General features: G+C 40.0%; 1 protein-coding gene across 1 annotated transcript in view; it reads left to right on the top strand.

The window, feature by feature from the left end:
- The first annotated feature begins 1,279 nt into the window (after positions 1-1,279).
- Positions 1,280-26,518, top strand: part of ACPP (acid phosphatase, prostate) — a 51,000-nt gene continuing 25,761 nt past the window's right edge. Inside the window, exons 1-6 of the mRNA XM_003781699.3 lie at positions 1,280-1,485; positions 10,061-10,156; positions 15,717-15,803; positions 16,047-16,199; positions 21,324-21,422; positions 26,186-26,281. Coding sequence (XP_003781747.1) covers positions 1,369-1,485; positions 10,061-10,156; positions 15,717-15,803; positions 16,047-16,199; positions 21,324-21,422; positions 26,186-26,281 — 648 coding nt within the window. The 5' untranslated portion in view covers positions 1,280-1,368. The remainder of the gene's footprint in view (positions 1,486-10,060; positions 10,157-15,716; positions 15,804-16,046; positions 16,200-21,323; positions 21,423-26,185; positions 26,282-26,518) is intronic.

The following is a 26,518-nucleotide window of genomic DNA, read 5'->3' as shown; positions in this document are numbered from 1 at the left end:
TGTGATTTACCAGAGAACAGGATGTAAAAAAAACATTGTTCCCCCTCTGCCACTGGGGTAGAAAAATCACAGCAAGCAGCTCTGCCCCCCAATCCTGCAAAATCTCAATGTGTACCTCAAGTCTGTGTTATTTTAGCCTCCAATGGAACTGACAAGCTGAGGAGAGTGGAAAGGTAAGTTCTATCAATCCGATCATCATCTTTTAAAGCATCTCCTATGAGATCATGGCTGGAGAGGGCAGGGTGTGACTCACCCAGAGTGTAAGGCTTACAGCCAAAGGTGATGACTGACAGTACAGAGTTGTAGGTTTGTTTGATCTGGGTTTTAAAAAAAAAAAAAAAAACGGTGTCAGGTTTAGAAAGGGACTTCCAACCCTAATTTTGAGATGCCACAAGTGATCCCCAAATATCTTAAGGTATGACTAAAAAATTTCAAAATAAACTTCCCCTCATTTTTTTTCAAAGTAAAAATACCTATATAGGCTACATGAGAGTTTTAGGAAAAGTGGCCAGGTTTGTTATGGGAATAGTCCCAAAACACATGTCAATACCTACAGTTCTTCCAGATTTCTCCTCTTCTTACAATTCTGGATTTCTAAAAGTTTAAAAATCACAGGTTTAAGATTTCTAAAGTTTGGGCCAGGTTTGGTGGCTCACACCTGTAATCATAGCACTCTGGGAGGCCAAGGTGGGTGGATTGCCCTGAGCTCAGGAGTTTGAGACCAGCCTGAGCCAGAGTGAGACTCCGTTTCTGCAAAAAAAAAAAAAAAGCCAGGAGTTGTGGCGGGCACCTGTAGTCCCAGCTACTAGGGAGGCTGAGGCAAGAGAATCGCTTGAACCCAAGAGGTAGAGGTTGCTGTGAGCTATGATGCCACAGCACTCTACCTAGGGCCACAAGGTGAGACTCTGTCTCAATTTAAAAAAAAAATACAATTTAAAAAAAAAGATTTCTAAAGATTAGGGCAAATCCCTTCCCCAAGCGACAACCAGTCAGTCACAAAGCCAATTTCTTATACCCCTTCTAAAGGAAACTCAAGATAAACTGAAAACATGAAAAGAATGTTTACTAACATGCTCTGTGACCCTGAGCAATAGTGTTCCCTCTCTGGACGTCAGTGTCCTAACTTAAAACCTCTTAACTTAAATCTATAGTCTCTTAGGCTGTGAGTGATATTTTAACTTTTAGCTCAAAACCTGTGAACTCGTTACAACGTGCCAAACCCCGCCCCAAGCTTCCTGGAAATTTTACTATTCATGAGTGTGGCTCCTCCTTTCCGTTCCAATCCCTTCATTAAATAGCTTGCCCTCTAAAGGCTTCTGAAGTGGAAGCAGCACCTCTCAACTCCCGCCGGGATCGGCTCTCCCCAGCATGCGAGCTGCGCTCCTCCTCGCCGCCAGGGCAGCAAGACTTCTCGGCTTCTTGCTTCTGCTTTTCTTCTGGCTAGACCACGGCGTGCTAGCCAAGGAGTTGCAGTTTGCCACATTGGTAAGTACACCTTTCTCGTTGCTTTTCCCTTAAAACTGTGTTACCAGCAGGGTCTGAAAAGCCAAGTGTTTACTTTAGTTTCGTTTCACCTTAAGATTGTCTCCCAGAGACCAGGCTCTGTTCAAACTCAGAAAGTGAATAATCAAGTTTCGCAAGTTCCTCCTCTTAATGAAGACGTAACGCGTCCTAACATCCTAACAAAAAGGTGGCTTTTTTGGTGGGGGGGGAGGGTGTCTTTTGCCAATATTATTTATTTACTTACTTTTCAACTGCCTTGAATAAGATTCCTTTTGACAGTCCCGTGAGTGCAAGGGGAGTTGCAGCTGGTACGATTTATGTACCAGGAGTTAAATTAGTTTCGTTCAACTTAACGATTATTTGTTTGCAAAACGAAAAATGGTCATTTTTTCTGAATTAAGTAGTCCCTTCCCCTTTTCTTGATCAGGAAATTGGAACAAATATTTGTAAACAGTCTTTGAAGTATAAAAGTAAATCTAAGTTGGGTGAGATCTCGGTGTGTGCCAAACCTTTTGGGGGCAAGACTGGATTCTAAGAGGGACTTTACCTAACAAATGCAATCAGTGAAACCTGCTTTCTTGCACCCTCAATAAATCCCTAACAATAACTTTAAAAAATAAAAAGTAAATCTAAGCTTAGTTTTTTTAATTTCAGGTTAACATGAGGGTACAAACAACCAGGTCAAAATATTTGAATTATATTAGGTAGAATCCCTGTTATGTCCCACACTCAAAAGGTGTGCCAAACACCCCCACACTGTATAAGCTTAGTTGTGGGATAACTTCCTGATATCTAGATTGACTTGACGATTAAAATCATGTTTTTCCCTATTCATGGTATGTGCGACAAGTTATGAAAAAAAAAGTGGGGGGATGGTAACGCATGATGTCAGGAAAATATATATTGTGTTGGCACTGTTTAAAAATAGATGAAAAGAGGGTTTGCAAAGTAAACGGGACTTACCATTATACAGAGGAGTCGGATTTTCTGTCTTTGTATTTTTTTCTTAATCTGTTTCACTCTCCCTCTGCCTCTGGGCCTCTCCTCTTTTACAGGGTCTGTCTCTTTCTCTTCCCTGCATTTTTTATTTGATATAGTGAAAGTGAGTTTGATAAATAAATAAATTTTCTTTCTGTTGGTACACTCAAAACTTATTTTTAAAAGTTGGAGGAAGGTTACCTTTAACTTAAAAAAAAACACAGAGAGGGGCTCCACGCCTGTGGCTCAAGTGGCTAAGATGCCAGCCACATACACCTAAGGTGGCGGGTTTGAATCCAGCCCAGGCCGCCAAAACAACAATGATGGCTGCAACCAAAAAATAGCCAGGCATTGTGGCAGGTGCCTGTGGTCCCAGCTACTTGGGAGGCTGAAGCAGGAGACTTGCTTGAGCCCAGGAGATGGAGGTTGCTGTGAGCTGTGATGGCATGGCACTCTACCCAGGGGGATAGCTTGAGGCTCTGTCTCAAAAAAAAGAAAACACAGGGCCATGCCTATGGCTCAAAGGAGCAGAGCACCAGCCCCATATACTGGAGGTGGCGGGTTCAAACCCAGCCCTAGCCAAAAAACTGCAAAAAAAAAAAAAACCCCACACACAAATTTCCTGTTTTGTCAGCAGAGGGTATTCAGAACTCTTAACAGAGATTCTGATAACCTGATGCTTATCTAAATCATGATTTCTACTCCAGTAAATCTTTACTAGGTCTTCAGTCAATGATAGAAAACTAGGAAACATGCTGTCAATTTATTTATAAATAATTCACTAGCTGTCCGGCTCCTGTGCTAAAAAACAATATAATATTGTATACTGTCTACAGGGAAGTCCAGGGAAGCTACACTTTTACTTATATTCACAGTTTACTTGCCAACAGGTGCAATTAACAAATAAGTATAGGGATTGCAGAAATTATATCGCATCTGCCATTCTTGTCATACTGTAAGCCTGTGACAAGCTGGTGGAGGGACACTCCTTTCTGAGATATGACAGCATGCGGTGGAGTCCCCCCTCCATGTGTTACCCACAGGCCAGGCTACCAAACTGTGTCTGTTTCCTTACCTCTCTCTTTTCTTAGTTAACATATATGCAGGAACTTCCAGTTGATTCTTCCCTAAGGAAAACCAAAATATGAAGGTAGCTCTCTTAGAGCTAAAAAATTAGCAGATATCACACAAGGCCAGTGTTAACTATTTTTCCTATTACTGCTTGCTTCCATCAATGATAGATGAAGGGCAACTTAATATATTTTTCTTGGCCCTTGTGAAACAACTTCTATCTGAGACATAGTCTGTATCTATGAGGATACCACTTTCTTCTTTAGATTGATTAAAAAGAATATTTGGTTATAATGATGAAATTACATCCTCAGGAAAATCCTTAGAAAACTATTAGGAAAACCAGAATAAAAGAAAGGTGCCCCTGAGCTGGGTGTTGTGGCCGGCGCCTGTAGTCCCAGCTACTTGGGAGGCTGAGGCAAGAGAATCATCTAAGCCCAAGAGCTGGAGGTTGCTGTGAGCTGTGACGCCACAGCACTCTACTGAGGGTGACAGGGTGACACTCTGTCTCTTAAAAAAAAAAGAAGGAAGAAAGGTACCCCTGATTAAAGTGGCAATATTAATGATAATAACCAATATTTAACTGAGTCTTTACTGTATACAAGACACTGACCTGAGAGTTTTAAATGAATGATGTTGCATAATCCTCTTGACAACCCTATAAATTAGGTTTGCTAGGTAAAACACAGAAAGACAATTTGAATTTGAATTTCAGATAAATAGCAAATAATTTTTTAGTATAAGTATGTCCCATGAATTATTTGGCATCTTGTATTTTTATGTGCCAAATCTGACAACCATTCTATAAAGTTTTGTAAAACTCATGAATCCTATTTTATAAAGAAATTGAGGCACAAAGAGGTGCCTGGAATGATGGAGATAGGATTTGAATCCAGGCCGTCTGACCCTAGAGGGCCACTCACTTGGCAAAGTTGTAATCCAGGACATGGACCTGGTCTGAGGCTTCCCTGTAAGGTTTGTTGTAATAACTTGACTCAGAACCAGCAGGTAGTTTCCTTGCTTTTCTTCTGTCATCCAAGAAAAGTAAATCTTTCCCAACTGTAAAGCTGCTCTTGGCAGAAAGAGCAGGAAACCATCGTTGGTTCTTGTTTTCTCCCATAAACAGAGCCAAAACATAATCTTCTGGGTTTCTTTTTTTTTTTTTTTTTTGAGACAGAGTCTCACTATGTCACCCTTGGTAGAGTGCTGTAGCATCACAACTCACAGCAACCTCCAAACTCCTCAGCTAAAGCAATTCTCTTGCCTCAGCCTCCCAAGTAGCTGAGACTATAGGCATCCACCACAACGCCTAGCTATTTTTTGGTTGTAGTTGTCATTGTTTGGCAGGCCTGGGCTGGATTCAAACCTGCCAGCTCTGGTGTATGTGGCTGGCTCCCTAGCCGCTTGAGGTATAGGCGCCAAGCTACAACATAATCTTCTAAAACAGACTAACCAATCATGTCCCATGGAGTGCTAGTTTGACAAATTGTTAACGCATGTTGCATAGGGAAACATGGGTTTCAATAATCAAGTCAGCTTGGGAACAGAATCGCGTTAACCTGTGTTAAAAGGATTTCTCCTTGGAGTCTTTAATGTGCTAATGTATGCTGGGTCTTTCAAGGCATGTCTAGTATATCCTGTTTCCAAAACTTTGATTACAGCATCCACCTCCCCTTTTTTTCCAGCATCCCACAGAAACACTTAGACGATTGCTGTTTTTAACTCTACACAGAGATAATAGTGAGTGTGGTGAATCTAGATGTACCCATAAACCAGCTTCAAAAACTATCATTCCTGGCTAATCTTGTTTCATCCGCAGGCCCACTCATTTCCCACACACAGCTACTTGACTTTTTTCAGGTAATCCCATGCATTCCACTATTTCACCCAGAAATAGGGAACTGCCATTTCCCTCTCTTCTCTAAGACGGGAAAAATCCATTTCATTCCCCTACTGTTTTACAAAGAATGGGAGGGTGAGTCCAGATATATACACTCCTCTCATTTTTCATAGATGACCTTCTTCATGCAGAATTCTTACCCAAGTCTTAGGATACTCTTAATGGAAATAGCCTCTTAATCCTAAGCGTATGTTCTGTACACTCATGGATAATTTGTATGTTGTGTTTGGACAAATTCAAATAATGTCTACTGTCTGGGACAACAGATTTTTGTCTTCTTCAATCTCTCACTACTCAGGTTGGCCATCCAATCCTGTTACTAATTTTCTAAAGCTATTGCTAGAGAAGTTGAAGGCCATTCATAACTAGAAAAGCACTGAACTTTCAGTAATTCAAGTTCTAACACCATTGACCAGGTTTGGGCCACAGACAGGTCATTTAATACAACTGAGTTTCATGGAGACTTTATCTCCTTCATGTTTACATGGATGGAGCTAGAAAATATTCTTCTTAGCCAAGTATCTCAAGAATGGAAGAAAAAGTATTCAATGTACTCAGCCCTACTATGAAACTAATTTATAGCTTTCATATGAAAGCTATAACCCAATTATAGCCTGAAAATATGGGGAAAGGGAGGGGAGGGGAGAGGATGGATGGAGGGAGGGTGATTGGTGGGACCACACCTATGGTTTATCTTACAAGGATACATGTGAATCTTTCTAAATGTAGACTATAAATGTCTTAACACAATAACTATGAAAATGCCATGAAGGCTATGTTAACCAGTTTGATGAAAATATTTCAAATTGTATATAAAACCAGCACATTGTACCCCATGTCTGCATTAATGTACACAGCTATGATTTAATAAAAAAAATACAACTAAGTTTCAAGTGCCCCCAAATTACAGGTGGGGATAATGATCATAACTCTGCTTCCTACTTCATGTTGTTGTCTTCAAGGTAATATGATGTGATGAAAGAATAGACCATGGCGCAAATGCTGGGAGTCGTCAGTCTAAAACATGGTCCAACTTTCTGGATAATTATTCTTTTCTTTTAAATTGTAGTAAAATACACATAACATAAAATGTACCATCTTAATTTTTAAGTGTACAGTTCAAGGCCCTTAAGTATATTTACATTATTGTGCTACCACTATCCATTTCCAGGATTCTTTTCATTATGTAAAAGTGAAACTCCATACCTGTTAAATAATAGCTCCTCATCTCCCCTCCCCCATCCCTGGCCACCAGCGGTCTACTTTCTGCCTTGATGAGTTTGACTACACTAGGTATGTCAGTAAATGGAATCATACAGCATTTGTCCTTTTGTGACTAGCTTGTTTCTCTTAGCATAAAGTCCTTCCAGGTTCCGGACAACCTTTCATTATTGTTAAGTTTATTAATTTAATAGGCACATGTGTGGTAATTTGACGGGAATAAAGAAGAATAGAGATATTAGACAGTTATCATCCCTCTCTACTAGAACCTCACACTAACTACAGTTCTTAGCTTGTTTGTACCTAAGTTTTACCCATCTGCAAATTCTACCTTATTTTCTCTTGGGGGAGACATATTTCTGTGTGTCAAGAATGGCTCAAGGAGGGGAGAGGATAGAGGAGAGAACAGAGAGAACTACAACAGTTCAGGCAAAGCATAATGAAGATCTGAGTTAGACCAGAAAGCAGTACAATTGGAAAGAAAAGATAATTCTTTTTAATTGTGAAGACAGAAACCAAATAACCCAGAGTTTTCTAATCAGGTTACTAGAAAGACAATGATGCCGTGGAAATAGGATACATAAAAGGCATTAAACATTTGACATTCTTAAATAGGTAAGTGGTGATATTCTGTACTGCACAATGTAATATATCACAGTGGTTTAGAGTGCAGACTCAAGAATCAGATCACTGGGTTTAAATGGCAGCTCAACTTCTTACTAGTTGTGTAATTTTGGATAAGAAATTTAACTGGTTTGTGCCTGCATTTCATCATCAGTAAAATGGGCATAATAGTACCTCATGGAGTTGTTATGAAGTTCAAGTTGATATGTAAAAAGTGCTTATAAGCCTATCCAGTAAGTTCCCAAAACGTAATTGGGACAGATCACTAAGGTTCATTTCCTCACTTGTGAAATGGAAATAACAATAGTAACTGCTTTGTAGAATTGATGAGAGGATTAAATGTATGAGAAGTAGTTAGCACAGTTTCCAGGACAAAGCAAATGCTTAAAAAATGTTGAAGAGTTATCGTGGTTATAGGCTGTTAGGAAGCATTGTAAATTATTTTACTACAGTGTCTGTCTCTCATCTGGTTTCTCTTTGGCTAACTCAGTGTCTCCTAACTTGGGGTGATTTGGGCCCTCAAGTTTTGGTCTTTTTGGTTGTCACAACTGGGGAATGCTACTGATTAGTGGGTACAGGCCAGGAATGCTGCTGGACTTCCTACAATGCACAGGAGAACCCCTACAACGGAGAATTATCCGGCTCCAAATGTCAATCATACTGAGGTTGAAAAACCATGGAAACTAAAAAATGTGTGTGTGTGGGGGGGGTTATAATTTACTGAGACCGTATAACAATTACTCAGATCTGGAAAAGTATTTTGCACAAATTATCTAGGAGCCAAAAAGTCTAAAATGTGTTTCAGTTGTGGAGAGAAAGCCAGTACTCCTTAGCCTTGATCCTTTCTAACCATGACACACTCAGCCCTGGAGGGTAGCGTCTGTAGGTGTTCACAAGAGAATATGCTCGTCCTGCCATGAGGACGACCATTCCTGACAGTAATTCCCTACCTAAACTAAATGTCTTAAGTTGCACCTTTGTCCCTGTTTGCTGTAGCCTGTTCTACTGGTTTAAGGGGCCAAAAGTCAGCTTTTTTCAGATAACAGAGACACATCTGGGTCTTAGAAGCATTCCCCACTTCCCTGGGATTCCTTCTCAAAGATAACTAAAATCTGAGACTGTTCCTTATTCACTGTCTTCTGGACTATTTTACAGGATTTTAGAGGAGCAGGCCCTTGACTTACTGTTTACGGGAACATCTTGGGTAGTATAAGTGACAGTTAAAACAAGGTGCTACACAGTCCTCTTCTGTATCAAAAATATTTCCTGACATGAGTGTAGACTTCATCATCTACTTCTTGGGTGTTTTCTTTCCTTATCTTTTGCTTGTAAAATAGCTTTGTGTTTGGCTTTGTATCCTACTCAGAAAGCATATTAGTACCAAAATGTCAAGATTTCAAAAACCCCGCCTGCTCCCTTCAAAGGGAAATCTGCAACCAAAGCAGCGTGGCGTGCACACAGACCCAGAAGTGGGTTAGTAAAGTACTGAGTGAGAATTAGCTTGTCTAATGTCCCCACCTACAATGTCTTTACCCCTAACCTCCTAAATACTAGCAAATCATTGGCTCAAAATTGGCAAAAACTGTGGCATTTAAAAGCCATTAGTTTTTTTATAACATATCAAAATTTTAACTCCATTATCACTATGATCATAGTAAATGGAGGAGTACATCTCATCAGAGGCTGCAATAAAGTGACCTCATAAAAGTACTGTGTTCTTGCTTCTATCTGATAGACATATGTATCATTTGCTTTCTTTTTTTTTTTTTGAGACAGAGCCTCAAGCTGTCCCCCTGGGTAGAGTGCTGTGGCATCACAGCTCACAGCAACCTCCAACTCCTAGGCTCAAGCAAGTCTCCTGCCTCTGCTTCCAAAGTTGCTGGGACCACAGGCACCTGCCACAATGCCTGGCTATTTTTTTTTGGTTGCAGCCATCATTGTTGTTTGGTGGGCCCAGGCTGGATTCAAACCTGCCACCTTAGGTGTATGTGGCTGGCGCCTTTAGCCACTTGAGCCACAGGTGCCGAGCCTATGATTTGCTTTCTAATGGCTAATCAACTTTTTTTTTTTTTTGAGACAGACTCTCACTTGGTCACCCTTGGTAGAGTGCTGTGGCATCATTGTTCACAGCAACCTCAAACTATTGGGAACCCCTTGCCTCAGCCTCCCAAGTAACTGGGACTACAGGCACCGGCCACAACAACCAGCTATTTTTTTTGTTTTTGTTGCTGTTGTCATTGTTGTTTTAGCTGGCCCTGGCAGAGTTCGAACTACCAGTTTCAGTATATGTGGCTGGCACCACAGTATATGTGGCTAAGCTTCGGGCACCGCCCAACACCCGACTATTTTTAGAGACAAGGTCTCACTCTGGCTCAGGCTGGTCTCAAACCTGTGAGCTCAGACAATCCACCTGCCTCAGCCTCCCAAGTGCTGGGATTAGAGGCATGAGCCACCGCACCCAGCCCTAATGGTTAATCATCTTGATTCTTACATTACATAAACATGAGAAAAGTGTTAGTGAGCTTAGAATATGAGATTTACCTGGGAATATGTTAAAATCTTAATACCTTGGCCACACCCCCTGACTAATTAAACCCAAATCAGTAGGGGTGAGAGTTAATCAGAATTGCTTAAAACTCCCCAGATGATTCCAGTGGGCAGCCAAGAACGAGAACAGGTGGTTTAGAAGAAAAATTGTTATAATGAGCAGAAGCAAAATAGGCAAGTCAATTTGTAACTTAGCTGTCTCAAATCTATTTTCAGGTATTTCGGCATGGAGACAGAAGTCCCATCGAAACCTTCCCTAATGACCCCATTAAGGAATCCTCGTGGCCACAAGGATTTGGCCAACTCACTCAGGTTGGTTGGGTTTTCACCCAAAAGGTTGGTTGTTGAGTCTTAATGGGAAAGGTGTATAGAATTTTCTGTTTTGATATATTTACCCTGTTGCCTTTACTTAAGCACATATTTGGACAACAGAAGAATCTACGAGCTTAGAAATGTTGAAAAGAGCTAAGAGGTACTTACAACCCAGATTCTGAGTCTCTCAGGCTTCATTTAAGGAAATACAAAGTAGTCCTGTCATCAATAAGCTGAATCAACAGTATGGTGGAAACACAATTCCTCTGGAAGTGCTGAAAGCAGAATTTGATTTCTTGTCAGATTGATATATTGCAATTCAACTTTCCTTACAAGGAGTCAGTTAAACACAGAGGGTCCTACCTTTTCAAGAGCTTGAAGAAGAAGGTGAACTGGGGAATGAAGCCATCCCAAGTCACTATTCCAGGGCCCCACCCACCTTCACTTGTAAAATTGGATGGTTCTATTTGGAACCCTAAGGCCAGGTGCATTGTTTCTGTCTTAAAGTACTGTTTAAATCCATTAAGAAAATATCACAGGGCTAGGCCTGGTGGCTCACACCTATAATCCCAGCCCTCTGGAAGGCTGAGGCGGGCAGATTGCCTGAGCTCGGGAGTTTGAGACCAGCCCGATCTAGAGCGAGACCCCCACCTCTAAAAATAGCTATGTGTTGTGGTGGGCGCCTGTAATCCTAGCTACTCAGGAGGCTGAGGTAAGAGAATTGCTTGAGCCTAAGAGTTTAAGTTGCTGTGAGCTGTGTCGCCATGACACTCTGCTAGGGGAAACAGAGTAAGACTCTGTGTCAAAAAGAAAAAGAAAAGAAAAGGAAGAAAATACAAAACTAAGGGGTCTTAATATGGAGGTGTTTAAAGATTTTTTTTTTTTTTTTTTTTTAGAGACAGTCTCACTCTGTTGCCCTCGGTAGAGTGCTATGGCATCAGAACTCACAGCAACCTCCAACTCTTGGGCTTAGGCTATACTCTTGCCTCAGCCTCCTGAGTAGCTGGGACTACAGGTGCCCGCCACAACGCCCACCTAGTTTTTGTTGCAGTTTGGCCAAGGCCAGGTTTGAACTGGGCAAATATATGGGGCTGGCGCCCTACTCACTGAGCTACAGGTGCTGCCCAAGAGTATTGATGTCTTCCTGAGAGATTCTTATTTATTTGTTTTAGGATATGTTCTGGACATTAGGATTTTTTAGAAGCTCCTTAGTTGATCATTTCACTCTAATGTGTAGCCAGGAATAAGAATTACTACCCTATATTTCAAAGAGGAGAAAACTCAGAGGCCAGCATCTTCTGGTTTCCAAGTCAGAGCTTTTCCCAGTAGGGCCCTCCCTTCTACTGGCTCTTTGAATGAGAGAAGGGTAACAAAAATTCAGATTTGCTTAATATATATGGCTCTGTAAGAACTCCCATTCCATTGCTGTGCTTTTTCAGTAAGACTAAAAACTTCTTCCAGACTGCAGGATCTGGGTTCTTTTTCTGGAAGTCCCTTGACCAGCCATCAGATTCTATCTACTCAGTGTTTCTTGGGTCTCCCTGTAGATGAATCACTTGGGGATCTTGTTAAAATAGATTCTAATTCAGCTGGTCTGATGTGGGAGCTGAGAGTCTTCCTGTCTAATGTACCCCAGATGATGACAGTGGGATTGGTGCATGGACCACTTTTGAAGTAAAAAGATTCTGGAGCACAGATTCCTAATCTTGGCCATGTACTCCTAATCTGCGTAATGATAAGGTGATGGCTCACTAGATTAGTGGTTCTCAAAGTGGGAATCACCTATGAACTTATCTGAAATGTAAATTCTCTGACCTCATCCTATACCCAGTGAACCAGAAACTCTGGAGTTAAGTTCAAGATATCTGTGTTTTAATGAGTCTTCCAAGTGATTCTGTGCATGCTAAAGTTTGAAAATCACTGCTCTATGCAGATGATGACTGCTACCTCAAAAGTCAGCTATAAGTTAAGACACAATTAGACCCAAAGTACCTGCTTCTCAGCTACCCAGGTCATGGGACATTATTCCTTTCCCAACTTAATCCCCATCCTCATTGGGATGTGATGACAGAGATGGCCAAGAGTGACGAGGAATGACAAGTAAGACCAAGCAACACCACAGTGACAACATCCTCTCTGGCTCCTGAAGCCCTGGAGAGACTATCGAAGACAAACTTGAATGTGATGATTGTCAGAGCATAGTGCTCTACTACCTACATCTAAATCACTTGGTGTTGGGGGTGGGAGGGGAGAGTTGTTAAAACGCAGATTCCAGTGCCCTACTCAAGCTTTAATGAGCTGGTATCTGGAGGGAAATGTAAGGCATCTGCATTTCATCAAGCACCTCTAGATAATTTTGCTTCTGATGCACAGTAATGCTTGCGGACCACTGAGCTAATGCAGTGTATCTCAGTGATTATTGCCTATCAAAAGCTCTTAGAGAGCTTTTAAAAAATAGATTCCTGAGCTGTACCGCCCAGAATTCTGGTTCACTAGGTCAAAACTGGGGCCCAAGAATTTTATTTCTATCATGCTCTCAAGTAATTCTAATACTGCTGATCCACAAACCACAGTTTGAGTAATAGGCTCTAATCTTTTTTATAAAACAGGAATAAATAATTTGTGCAGGTAATAAATCATTGCACCCAGAGATTGAAAGAAACCTTCAGATTCATCAAGTCCAACCTCATCAAATGGTTGAATTTATTCCACAAAAACCCCACCAAGTGGTCAGTCCTTTTGAATGCTTTACCATCAAGGATGGATCCCACCACACCAGAGATAAATAATTTACTTAAACCAGCTGAATCACCAACTATCAACTCAGCCCTTACTGTGTGCAAGTCTCTGTGTCAAGTGTTATTCATGAAGATGAATAAGTTTTCTTAGGGCATCAGGGAGCAGTGACTAAAGATTAAAGTTCTCTTTTCTCTATCACCACTACAATTCAACATTATGCTGGAAATTCTAGCCAATGCAATCAGGCAAGAGAAGGATGGCCATCCACATGGGGGCAAAGGAAGTCAAACTTTCACTCTTTGCTGATAATATGATCTTATACTTAGAAAACCCTTCAGACTCAACTGCAAAACTCCTAGAAATGATCAATAAATACAATAGGGGTGGCACCTGTGGCTCAGTGAGTAGGGTGCCGGCCCCATATACTGAGGGTGGCGGGTTCAAACCTGGCCCCTGCCAAACTGCAACAAAAAGATAGTCAGGAGTTGTGGCGGGCACCTGTAGCCCCAACTACTCGGGAGGCTGGGACAAGAGAATCAGCTAAGCCCAGGAGTTGGAGGTTGCTGTGAGCTGTGATGCCATGGCACTCTATCTACCAAGGGTGACAAAGTGAAACTCTGTCTCTAAAAAAAAAAAAAAGAAATACAATAATGTCTCGAGTATAAAATCATTGTCTACAAATCAGTAGCCTTTGTATATGCCAGTAACAGCCAAGATGACATGCAAATCAGGACACAATTCCCTTCACAGTAGCCTCAAAGAAAAAGAATATACCTAACAAAAGAGATGAAGGATCTTTTTTTCTTTTTCTTTTTTTTTTTTAAGACAAAGTCTCACTATGTCACCCTTAGTAGAGTGCCATGGTATCACAGCTCACAGCAACCTCAAACTCTTGGTCTTAAGTGATTCTCTTGCCTCAGCCTCTCCCAAGTAACTGAGACTATAGGTACCTGCCACAATGCCTGGCTATTTTTTGTTGCAGTTGTCATCGTTTGGCTGGCCTGGGCTGGGTTCAAACCCACCAGTCTCAGTGTACGTGGCTGGCACCGTAACCACTGTGCTATAGGTTCTAAGCCAAAGGTGAAAGCTTTACAAAGAGAATTATGAAATCCTAAAAAAAAGAAATAGCAGAGTACATTAACAAAAGGTTCAGTGCAATCCCCATTGAAATACCAACATCATACTTTGAAGAAAATAGTGCTTCATTTTGTATGGAACCTGTACAAAACTAGTAGCATCACTTTACTAGACTTCAGGCTATATTACAAGTCCACAGTAATCAAAACACATGGTATTAGCACAAAAACAGAGACACAGACATATGGAACAGAATAGAAAACCAAAAGCTGAAACCAGTCTCTACTTGCCATCTGATCTTTAACAACCAAACAAAAGCATACAGTGGGCAAGAGAATCCCTATTCAACAAATGGTGCTGGGAAAACTAGATAACCACATGTAAAAGACTGAAACTTGACCCACACCTTCCACCACTTACAAAAATTGGCTCAAGATAGATGAAAGATTTAAATCTAAGACTGAAATGATAAAAATCTTAGAAGAAAGAGTGGGAAAAACTCTTGATGTTGGACTGGGGAAAGATTTTATGACAAACACTTCAGTGGCCATCACAACAACAAAAATTAACAAATGGGACTTAATTAAGCTGAAAAGCTTCTGCACAGCTAATGACACAACTAGTAAAGCAAAATGACATCTTCAGAATGGGAAATGATATTTGCAGGGTATGAATCTGACAAAGTGTTGATAACTAGAATCTACAAAGAGCTCAAATTAATCAACAATAACAAAAAGAGCAAACAATCCCATCTACCACTGGACAAGAGATGTGAACAGAACCTTCTATGATAAAAACAGATGAATGGCTAACAAACATTTTTTAAAAAGCTCATCATCCCTGATCATTGGAGAAATGCAAATGCGGCCCTAACCCCCATGAAAATAGCCCACATCACAAAGTCTCAAAGCTGCAGATGCTGGCGTGGATGTGGAGAGAAGGGAGCACTTACAGTGTTGATGGAACTGCAAACTTCCCTTTTTGGAAGGGAAGACTCCTCAAAGAACTCAAATTAGATGTCACATTTAATCCTGCAATCCCATTACTAGACATCTACCTAAAAGAAAAAAAAAATCCTTTTATCATAAGGACATTTGCACTGGACTATTTATCACAGCTCAATTTACAATTGCCAAAATGTGGAACTAACCTAAATGCCCACCAACCCAGGAATGGATTAACAAGGTGTGGTATATGTATACCATGGAATACTATTCATCCATTAAAAAAGATGGAGACTTTGTATCTATTGTATTAACCTGGATTGAGTTGGAATGCATTCTTCTTAGTAAAGTATCACAAGAATGGAGAAGCAAGAATCCAATGTACTCAATACTAATATGAAGCTAGTAGATGATCTAATACATACCAACATAAGAGAAAAACTCAAATTAATTCAAGGTGAGGGTTGGGGAAGCGAGGAAGAGGGAAGAGGACCACAGGAATAGGGGGTCACGGTGTATGGCACCCTCTTAGGGGCAGGGCACAATTACAAGAGGGACTGTACCTAACAAATGCAGTCAGTGTGACCTAATTCTTTGTACCCTCAATGAACCTGAAACAATAAGAAAAAAAGAAGCTCTCTTTCCTTACTTTTATTTAAATGTGTGTTTTTATTGTGGTACTATCAAAGCATTCTACACATATCATTACACATTAATGATAAAATATGAGACAAATGTCTATGATAATGTGATTCCTAGAACTTACTTTCACTAATTTTTGCTTTTATTATCTCCTATAGGTGGGCATGGAGCAGCATTATGAACTTGGAAAGTATATAAGAAAAAGATACAAAAACTTCTTGAATGATTCCTATAAACATGAACAGGTCAGTTGGGGAGCCTAATGTGTGGGACCTTTAACCCTCGAAATAATACTGCATATGTAAAAGTACTTTTTCTATTTTCCAGGGAACTTATACAAGTCAGAGATCTTGTTTACAAACATACTTCTCTTTATACAATTCTTTTCTTAGGGGTGTCCTGCCCTTCCTCTAATACCTCGTCCGCTCCACGGACGAAAGCCTGACGTTTTCTCTACGTCGGCGTCTGTTTTGATTTTTCTGTTCTAGGTTTATATTCGAAGCACAGATGTTGATCGGACTTTGATGAGTGCTATGGCAAACCTTGCAGCCCTGTTTCCTCCAGAAGGTATCAGCATCTGGAACCCCAGCCTGCTCTGGCAGCCCATCCCAGTGCACACAGTGTCTCTTCCTGAAGATCGGGTCAGTAGACCAGGGAAACTGGGAGGTTCCTCATGGGCCTGGAAGGAGGAAGGCAGGCTGCTCATACTCGTGGATTTGGGCGTCTGGACACTCCTCGGGCTGCAGAGTTTTAATTCTTCTTTAAATCAAAATGTAAAGGACAATGTAAGACATGGGAAGCCCTAGGCAACTGGGAGTAGGAACCAAATTTTCCTTTGTGTCTTTATTGTCCACTTTGTTTTGCCACTCTTTCAATTGTTGGCAGTCTGTCTTTCTCTCCCTCTCTCTCACAAACACACACACACCCCTCCCAGTGCTCTCTGTCTTAAATTCCCAGGCTTTTGGTGCCCCACACAGATTTTTTCCCTCCCCGGAATATCCAAAGATGTCTACACCTACCAAACACTCCTCCCTTTTACAGGCTATTTTCTTGCCTGTAAAATAGTGGACCAAAAGCTTAGCTGAATATTAGAATTACTTCGGGAGTTTGACAAAGCTTTGATGCCCAGGGCACTCCCCATAACAAATCAGAATCTTTGAGGGTTGAATCCGGTGATGATTCCAGTGGGGAACCAAGTTTGAGAACCAGTTCTGCAAATCAAGCTGCCTGAATGGGCCTGTTGGAGAGAAAATCTCAGATTTAATACAGAGGGTGGGACTCACCAGGAACTCTTAACCTTCTCAGAGGAACTGATATTTTTTAAAATAGTAATAGATAAATCTAATGACTCTTCCAAATATAGAACTTAAGACTATATAAAAGAAATAGTTTGAGATAAAGAATTCTTCTTTCCTAATTTCCCTGCATCACATAGGCGTGACCATCTCATCTCTTTATGGCTAAAGCTTAGCCTGACTGCAGGATCTAGCATTTGTTTTAATATTAATGGATATTTATTATAAATATTTTTGTTAGCTTTTTTTTTATTGTTGGGGATTGATTGAGGGTACGAAGAACCAGGTTATACTGATTCCCTTTGTTAGGTAAAGTCCCTCTTATAATTCTGTCCTGTCCCCAAAAGCTGTGTCATACCCCATGACCCCCCACCCCCCTCCCTCCCTCTCCCTGCACCCCCTTCTCCCACCCCCCACCGTGTACTAGATCATCAATTGTTCTCATATCCAAATTGAGTACATAGGATTCCTGCTTCTCCATTCTTGTGATGTTTTACTAAGAATAATGTGTTCACTTCCATCCAGGTTAATACAAAAGATGTAACGTCTCCATCTTTTTATTATTGTTTTATTTTCAGTTTTTGGCTGGGCTGGGTTTGAACCCGCCACCTCTGGCATATGGGGCCAGTGCCCTACTCACTTGAGCCACAGTCACCACCATCTCCATCTTTTTAAATGGCTGGATAGTATTCCATGGTATACATATACCACAATTTGTTAATCCATTCCTGGGTTGATGGGCATTTAGGCTGTTTCCACAAGGACCTAGCAATTTTCCCAGTGATCTCTAGGGTATGTTACTATTCTACTTGTCCTGCCGGGACTTCTAGAAACTTGACTTTATTTATTTATTTTCTTTTGCAGTTTTTGGCCAGGGCTGGTTTTGAACCCGCCACCTCTGGCATATGGGGCCAGTGCCCTATTCCTTTGAGCCACAAGTGCAGCCCCAAAATTTGACTTTATTGCTGCATCTAGTAACTTAAAAATTTTTCCCAACTGTAGAAACTGACTTATACTGCACTGTCAACATCACTGGAGGTGAATCTACTCCAATCACTTTTCTAGTATTTCGTAAAAAGACAGAATTATTTATTTATATCTTTTTCCTTCACAGAATCAGAAGTAAACTATTATGATTGTGTTAAGAATTTGTGAATATTTTCTTCCAAAAGTTTTCTTTTTTAAAATCAGTTTTACCACAGTCTTTTCTGCAGAGATAAAGACTGAATACCAGCACCAAATTTAGCCAAATGTAGACCAAGGTAGCATTGAACCTTTGTTCCTGAATGACAGTAATTAAATAGAGAATACAGGTGCTGTTAGATTAGGAAGATTGAAACAGGATGAGTAAGAAAAAGGTAGAGAAAAGCAAGCAGCAGCATCTACCTATAACTTCCCACTTCCCACTCACGAAAGTGAAAAAAATTCTCTCTAATATCAATTAAGAAATCTAACATCTGGGCAGAGGTGGCTCACACCTATAATCCTAGCACTTTGGGAGGCTGAGACAGGTGGGTTGCTTGAGCTTAGGAGTTCAAGACCAGCCTGAGCAAGACCCCATCTCTACTAAAAATAGAAAAAGTAGCAGGGCATTGTGGCAGGTGGCTATAGTCTCAGCTACCAGGAGTTTAAGGTAAAAAAAAAGGGGGGGGGGAGAATCTAACAAAATTGATGAATCAATGCAAGGTTATTCCCAGAGCTGTGCTAAGAGCTATAGAGAAGGGGGAGGCCAGTGTCTTCCCTAACTCATTTGTTTGATAAAACAGATTGGCATGTGACAAACTTATAGAAGACATTGATTGCAAGAGCAAGCTGTCCATGCTGGATGAATTCAGAGAATGAAACATACATGGAGCTGCCCCAGGGCCATCACTGAAGTCTTCATAGAGATACTGAGAACTTGAACCAGACCTCATGAGAGGGGTAGGAAAGGAGAGGAAGGCAGCACCAAGGCATGTCCCTGAGTGAACATGCAGAGTGCTAGTTATTCTGTGCCCAGAGTCCATGTTTAGCAAGAATGAAAATATGATTGAATAACCGTGCTAGGCACAGATTAGAAAATCCACACTTAGTAGCCAAAAGAAACCTATTTTTTTTTTTTTTGAGACAGAGTCTTAATTTGTTTGTCGCCCTCAGTAGGGTGCCTCATGGCATCACAACTCACAGCAACCTCCAACCCCTGTGCGTAGGTGATTCTCTTGCCTCAGCCTCCCAAGGAGCTGGGACTACAGGTGCCCGCCACCACACCTGGCTATTTTTTGTTGCAGTTCGGCCAGGGCTGGGTTTGAACTTGCCACCCTCCTTCGGTATATGGGGCCAGTGCCTACCCACAGGCACTGCCCTGTCAAAAGAAATCTTAAGCTGAAAGAAAGAAAGTGTGATGTTAGAAGAAGGGCTGGTTTTGAGATTTGGAAACACAGGTCTGGGAGCCAACTACCAATTCAGATACATAACCCTGAGCCCCCCTGCACCTCCACTTCCTTTCCTGTAAAATAGGAACACAGTACTCACCTAACTTCCTCTTAGGAACTTGTGGAACTCATCAGCTAAGAAATGAGGAAAAAATGGAATATTGCATTGTAAATTACAGCATTCTGGACACATGTCTGGGTGATGGTTCTTTTTACTTTTAACCAGACAATTTGTGGACGAGAAAACTAAACTTAAGGATGGTTAAGCGAATAATTAAAACCTAATCTTTTTAGTGAACAGTCCTGTGCTTTTTCCCTCAATAATATCATTTCTCCTATGGAAAAATTTGAAATCCATGCAGGGAAATTTAGACTTAAAGCAATGGATATAAAAGAAACCTGTATACGTTCTTCTGTATTACACACATGGGTTGATAGTGTTTTGAGGCATTTCTTTTTGTCTGACAATAGCTTGTAGTTGTGACACTGGAGCCTCAGAGGACAACTGTTGAAGTAATTCAGAAATATAGAAATGAAAGGCTAAAGTTAGATGGTAAAAGATGTTGTGGGAAGGAAAACAAGGTAAGGTGACACAGAATCAGAAATGTCAAACAGGCAGCAGCTTGTATTTCCTGAGCAGCTACTTATATGTAAGCCCTGTTAATTGCTGCATTGACAATCCAGCAATTAACAAGGAGATCCCGGTTCCTACTGAGTGTATACTTTATAGGAAATAGATGATAAAAAAGTAAATAAAATAATTTCAGGTAGTTATGAGGTCTTTGAAGGAAATAAAACAAGTTAACAAGGTAGCAGGATGGCTAGAAGGGTGGAAGTCAGTTGGCGAGTGATCCAGGCAGAACATTTTATGCAGAGATCCTAGACCTGTGTGTTCAGGGGACAGTCAGAAGGCCCATGGTATTGCTGGAGGGGAGTGAGAGGGACAGGTAATAGAAAAGGAGGGCAGAAAGTTGTCTAGGGGTCAACTCATGTAGACTCCTGTAAGTCATGATAGTGAGTTTGGATTTTGTTCCAGGTAAAATGAAAAGACAAAGGAGGTCATACATCATGAAACAACACGATCTGATTGATGTTTTTAATAACAGTTAATTGTTAATAAGTTAAAAATAGTGGTGTAGCAGCTACATAGAGAATGAGTTGTAGAGGCTGGTAGACCAAATAGGAACTCCTGCAGCAGCTGAAATGCAGGTGATGGTGGCTTGGACCAAGAGAGGAGATAAAAGAGGCCTATATTGGATATATTTTGAAAGTAGACAAACAAGTGGTTAGTCTGTGAAGAGGTTGACACATTTTGCCATTGTAATAGAGAAATTGCAAAGAGGAAACAGTTAAAAATGAAGAAATTGAGTTCAACTTTGCCCATGTTAGATTTGAGGAAGAAGAATCCAAAGTAGTGATATCCCTCAACAGTGAGAAACACAAGATTAGCCACAGATGGGAAGTAAGGGTCATAATATAAACTTGGAAGTCACCAACCCAAAGACTGTCAAGTCTAAACCCATTTTAAGACCATCACTTGAAATACATTTTTCTATATACTTCATATGTACCCTTTACTTTAACAGCCTGCAAATCTGCAAGAACTAAAGCCAATAAATGCTAAATTGATCCCTTAAGATTCTGTCCACAACCTCCAGCTAATTACTCATACCTGAGTGTGTGTGTACACGTGTGCACACAGATGTGCATCCAGTGCTGGAAATGAAAGGGGCTGGGAAGAGACAGGGTAAGTTCTCATTCACATGGAAAACCGGAAAGTGTGAATGAGTATTTGCCAACAGCATAGTCCTATTTAGGCAAATTTATGAAAGAAAATAAAAATGAAGGTTTTCAGTTCTGGGTGCATATCCTATTTTAAAACCTGTGCACCATTTGTCTTTTTCCCTTCAATTTTAAAATTTCCTTTCAACTCAAAACACCTTTGAATCTTTTATTAAGGTTGCTTTGGACCCAATGAGTAACACACAATATTGCTGCAACTCCATACACAGAGTTCTCGTGACTAATAAAGTTGTTATGATTTTTCTTTTGTCCTCAGTTGCTACACCTGCCTTTCAGGAACTGCCCTCAATTTCAAGAACTTGAGAGGGAGACGTTGGAATCAGAGGAATTCCAGAAGAGGCTGCATCCTTACAAGGTTAAAAATTAGTGTTACTTAGTGATCTACATGAGTGTGAGGGCCAAGGCAAAGGATGAAGCTTTGACTTCCTAAATGTATGGGATGAATGTTTCTGTTGGGGGCTGGTTAATGAAGGAAGTCATCACTCCCTGATCCCCTTGCCTGTACAGAAGCCTGTTGTTTTTGAGTCCTGTACCTATATCCCTGAAAGGAACCAGGTGCAAGTGAGTGGCTGAATGAGAATAATTCAAGTGTAAAACATCTGCCCTAACGAGGCTGAAGGCTGGGACTATTATCTTCATCATATACAAAGGACAGTCTTTTTTGTTTCTATGTTTCTTTGTGAAATACAGTTCAGGACTATCCAAAAGGAAGATATAATTAATGTTTTGTACTCTTAAAAATAATCTTATTTGGCAGCACCTGTTGCTCATTGAGTAGGGCTCCAGCCACATATAGAGGGTGACGGGTTCGAACCCAGCCCTGGCCAAACTGCAACAACAAAAATAATAGCCAGGCATTGTGGTGGGTTCCTGTAGTCCCAGCTACTCAGGAAGCTGAGGCAAGAGAATTGCCTAAGCCCAAGAGCTGGAGGTTGCTGTGAGCTGTGACGCCACGGCACTCTACCGAGGGTGACAAAATGAAACTCTGTCTCTAAAAAATAAATAAAAAATAATCTTCTTCATCATTAATACATTCACATGGCTCAAATATCAGGCAACATAAAAAGAAATACAGTGGAAAGTCTTTCAATGACCCTACAGGTATCCGCTGGCATTAATTTCTTCTGTAGTCTTCTAGTTTCTTTATGTATATGCAAACGAATAAAAATACAGGGTGAACATAAAGTTCATGTGCAATTTAAAACAGTAAACTATTCTGATTTCCTCTTTTATTACACAAAAGTGATATACTAATCACAGATTTGGGGACCTTGGGATTTTTTTTTTCATTTAACAAAATATCTTGGAAATATTTCTAAATCCGTACATGAAGAGTTTTCTAATTCTTTTTTTTTTTTTTAGACAGAGTCTCACTATGTCACCCTCAGTAGAGTGCTGTGGAATCACAGCTCATAGCTACCTCAAATTTGTGGGCTTCAGTGATTCTCCTGCCTCAGCCTCCCATGTAGCTGGGACTTCGGGGACCTGCCACAACGCCCGGCTATTTTTTGGTTGTAGTTGTCGTTGTTTAGCAGGCCTGGGCCGGGTTTGAACCCACCAGCCTCCCTGTATGTGGCCAGTACCCTAACCACTGAGCTATAGGCACTGAGCTGAGTTTTCTTTTTTTTTTTGAGACAGAGCCTCAAGCTGTCCCCCTGGGTAGAGTGCCATGACATCACAGCTCACAGCAACCTCCAACTCCTGGGCTCCAGCGAGTCTCCTGCCTCTGCCTCCCAAGTAGCTGGGACCACAGGCACCCGCCACAACGCCCGGCTATTTTTCAGTTGCAGCCATCATTGTTGTTTGGCGGGCCGGGCTGGATTTGGCTGGATTTGAACCCGCCACCTAGCTGCTTGGGCCACAGGTGCCAAGCTGTGAGCCGAGTTTTCTAATCTTTACTTTCCTTTTTTACAAAAGTATAGTATTTGTATTTATGAATATATTATAGTTTATTTAACCAGCCCTTACTGATGGAAAAGTGGATCATTTCTAATCTTCTGTTTTTGCAGTCTGTGTGAATACCTTGTCCATCTAAATATTTCCACAAGAATATCCCCAGGATAATATCCCAGAAGGAGATATTATGGGTCCATTTGAAACATTATCCAGTTACCCTCCAAAGAAGCTAGACCACTTTCTATTCCTATCATCATTGCATGAGAGTGCCTATTTCTCCACGGTCTTGCCAGCAATATGTCGACAACTCTGGGAATATTTGCCAATCTTATAATTAAAAAATGGTGTCACTAGAAACATATCCTCTAAAACCAGGAATAAGACCAGGAAGCTGGCGGCACCTGTAGTACAGTGGTTACAGCCCTGACCACATGCACCGAGGGTGGCAAGTTCTAACCCAGCCCCAGCCAGCTAAACATCAATGACAACTGCAACAACAACAACAAAAATAACGGGCATTGTGGTGGGTGCCTGTGGTCCCAGTTACTAGGGAGACTGAGGCAAGAGAATCACTTAAGCTCAAAGAGTTAGAGGTTGCTGTGCTATGATGCTATGGCACTCTACTGAGGGTGACATAATGAGACTCTGTCTCAAAAAAGACCAGGCAGCTTTACTATCATCACCCCTATGCAACATTGTTCTCTGTTCTCTAGTGCTTATCTCTCATGATGAATGAGCTTGGGTATCTTCATCTAGCTAAGTGCCACTTGTACCTCCTTTTTAAATTCATATCCCTTGACTATTCTTTTTTTAACCTATTGGTTTTCTTTTTTTTCTATATGTCTTATAGAATATTTTTCTATATATTGTAACATTTCTGTCTGTGATATGAATGGTGGGGAGTTTTTATTTGTTTGTTTGACTATCCCCTTTGCTTACAGTGTTCTTGCCATGTAAGTTTTAAGTGTATCAATATATTCTTTTCTGTCCCCGCAGTCCTTCCCCTCCTCTCCTCTCTCCACTTCCTCATACACCTACCAGTATATTCTTATATGGTTTCTACAGTTTGAGTCATATTTAGAAAAGCATCCCCCTCACTTAGATTATAAAGGAAGTCTGCAGTATATTCTTCAGATTCTACTATAGCTTCATTTCTAAATTTATATATTGCATCTATTTATAGTTTATGCCAGTGTTAGGTATGAGGTAGGTATCCTGCTTAAGCTTCTTCTCAAAACATCAGCTAATTGCCCCATCATTACTTATTGAGTAGTTCATCTTTTCCCATTAATTTAAATTATTCATATTAAAATATCCACATACATGTGGTCTGTGTTTGGAGTTTGTATTCATTTCAAGTGTTCTTGCTAGCCAAAACCACTGTCTTGGTAGCTCTCTATGTTATTAAGATTTTATATGATTTAATATCTAAAAGGGTGGTCTCTTTCATAGTGGTACTTTTTCTGAATTTTCATGGCTGTGTTTTAATTTTCTTTGTGAACTTTAGAATCAGTTTTTCTAGTTCCAAAAATAATTATGTTCTGATTTTCAGTGTTTTTATGTGCATTAAGATTATATCAGATTTATAAATTAAATTGATAAATTTACTCTTTTTCAGATTTACAACATCTGCACATAATGGTTTACCTCTAGTTTTCCAAAATTCATACCCCTGTTTCTTTCTTGTACAATAAGCTGGGACTTAGAGTACAATGTTACTTGGCAGTGTAGGTAATGGATATTCTTGTCTTATTCTTGATTTTAAAAGCTTTTTCCTATTAAATATGCTGGCTTTTGAATCAGAATAGTTATATTTTTATCAAGGTCACAGTATTTATCTTACCTTTTTTTTGAGTATTTCTTTAAATCAATATTTGTTGTTTATTCTTTTGAAAGATCTCTCTAACATTTTTAATATAATCAAGTTATTTTTCTCCTTGGATTAACTATTACGATTAATTATTTTCATAGATTTACTAACATTGAGTAATCTTTACATTTCTCAAATCAAATTCATTTATTTTAATGTGACATTGAATTATTTGCTAGTGGTTTTTTTGTTTGTTTGTTTGTTTTGGGGGTTTTTTGCAGTTTTTGGCCAGGGCTGGGTTTGAACCTGCCACCTCTGGCTTATGGGGCCTGCATCTTACTCCTTTGAGCCACAGGTGCCGCCCTATTTGCTAGTGTTTTACATAGGTCTTTTATATTGATATTTTCAAGTGACACTGAACTACAGTTTTATTTTGAGGACAATCTTTGTCAGTATCAATGTTATACTTAATCCATAAAAAAAATTTTGAAAGTGTATTTCTTTTTCTATGTTCTATAATAGTTAAAAGGTCATTAGAATAATTTACTCTTGAAAATCTTGGAAGAATTTCTCCAAGAAATCATCTGTTCCTGGAGCTTTGTGTTTGAGAAGGTGGTAGTGGTAGCTCTCTAACAATTATTTCTATTTATTTTATGGAAATTTGTTAGGATCAATATTGGCAAATTGTAATTTCCTAGAAAATTTAACCATCAGACAGACAATATCTTCCAAAAGGTGTTCCTGAATTTGCTGTCAATATTAGCAGTCAGATAGCTGAGTGTTGGTTCTCTGGCAATCCCAGAATAATATGAAACCTGGTAAATTGTTTGTATTCCATCCTGATTTCTTTCATATTTACAGCCAGAGACTAGGTCTTGTTTCTGTTGTGTTTTCCTGGGATGCTTTGGCCTATGATATGCTTTCCCTTCTCACCTGGGACATTCATTTCCATTTTGAGTTATACTTCACCTACCTCTAAAACAAATTTGGAGCCATGCACTTCAGTCTGATTCCAGCATAAGCCAGAAACATGTGGCAGTAAGCTAGCATTTTATCTGCTCTTAAATGTAATAATGAGAAATTATCAATTAATGTGTATACAATTCTTAGACTTGGCATTATCATAGCCAATATTACTGGTGCATTTTTGTGTGAAGAACAATGGTTCTCAATAGGAACAAATTTGCTTCATATGGAACATTTGACAATATCAAGAGACATTTTGGGTTACATAACTGGTAGAATAACAATGCAACTGGCATTTGGTGAGTTGAGGGCAAAGTTACTACAAAATACTCTGCAATGTACAGGATACCCCCTGTGATGAAGAAATTATCTAACCCAGAATATCAATAGCACTGAAGTTGAGACGGTTTCGTATAGAAAAATATTTCTCTCTGTTTGTGTTTCAGGATTTTATAGAAACCTTGCCAAAACTTTCAGGATTCCATGGCCACCAGGACCTTTTAGGAATTTGGAGTAAAATCTATGACCCTTTATATTGTGAGGTAAAAGAAAAAAAACATCAAAGGCCAACTTTCAGTCTCGTTTCATGATGCACGCTTATTTTGAAACAGATGAATACATCTCCTCGTTTTTACAGATGAATTACTTACATTTCCTTTTACCTTGAAACATAATTCAAGACTTCTTTATATTAACTCGAAAATCCTAACTTCTTGTCTTTTCTATTATTTTTTTACCCTTTAGAAAATTACAAGCAAAACTGCTTTGCTTCTGTGTGT

Source organism: Otolemur garnettii, unplaced genomic scaffold (genome assembly GCF_000181295.1).
Source record: "Otolemur garnettii isolate 467f Iridium unplaced genomic scaffold, OtoGar3 scaffold00002, whole genome shotgun sequence".
Classification (NCBI taxonomy): Eukaryota; Metazoa; Chordata; class Mammalia; order Primates; family Galagidae; genus Otolemur; species Otolemur garnettii.
This window is presented reverse-complemented; position numbering and strand designations above follow the sequence as displayed.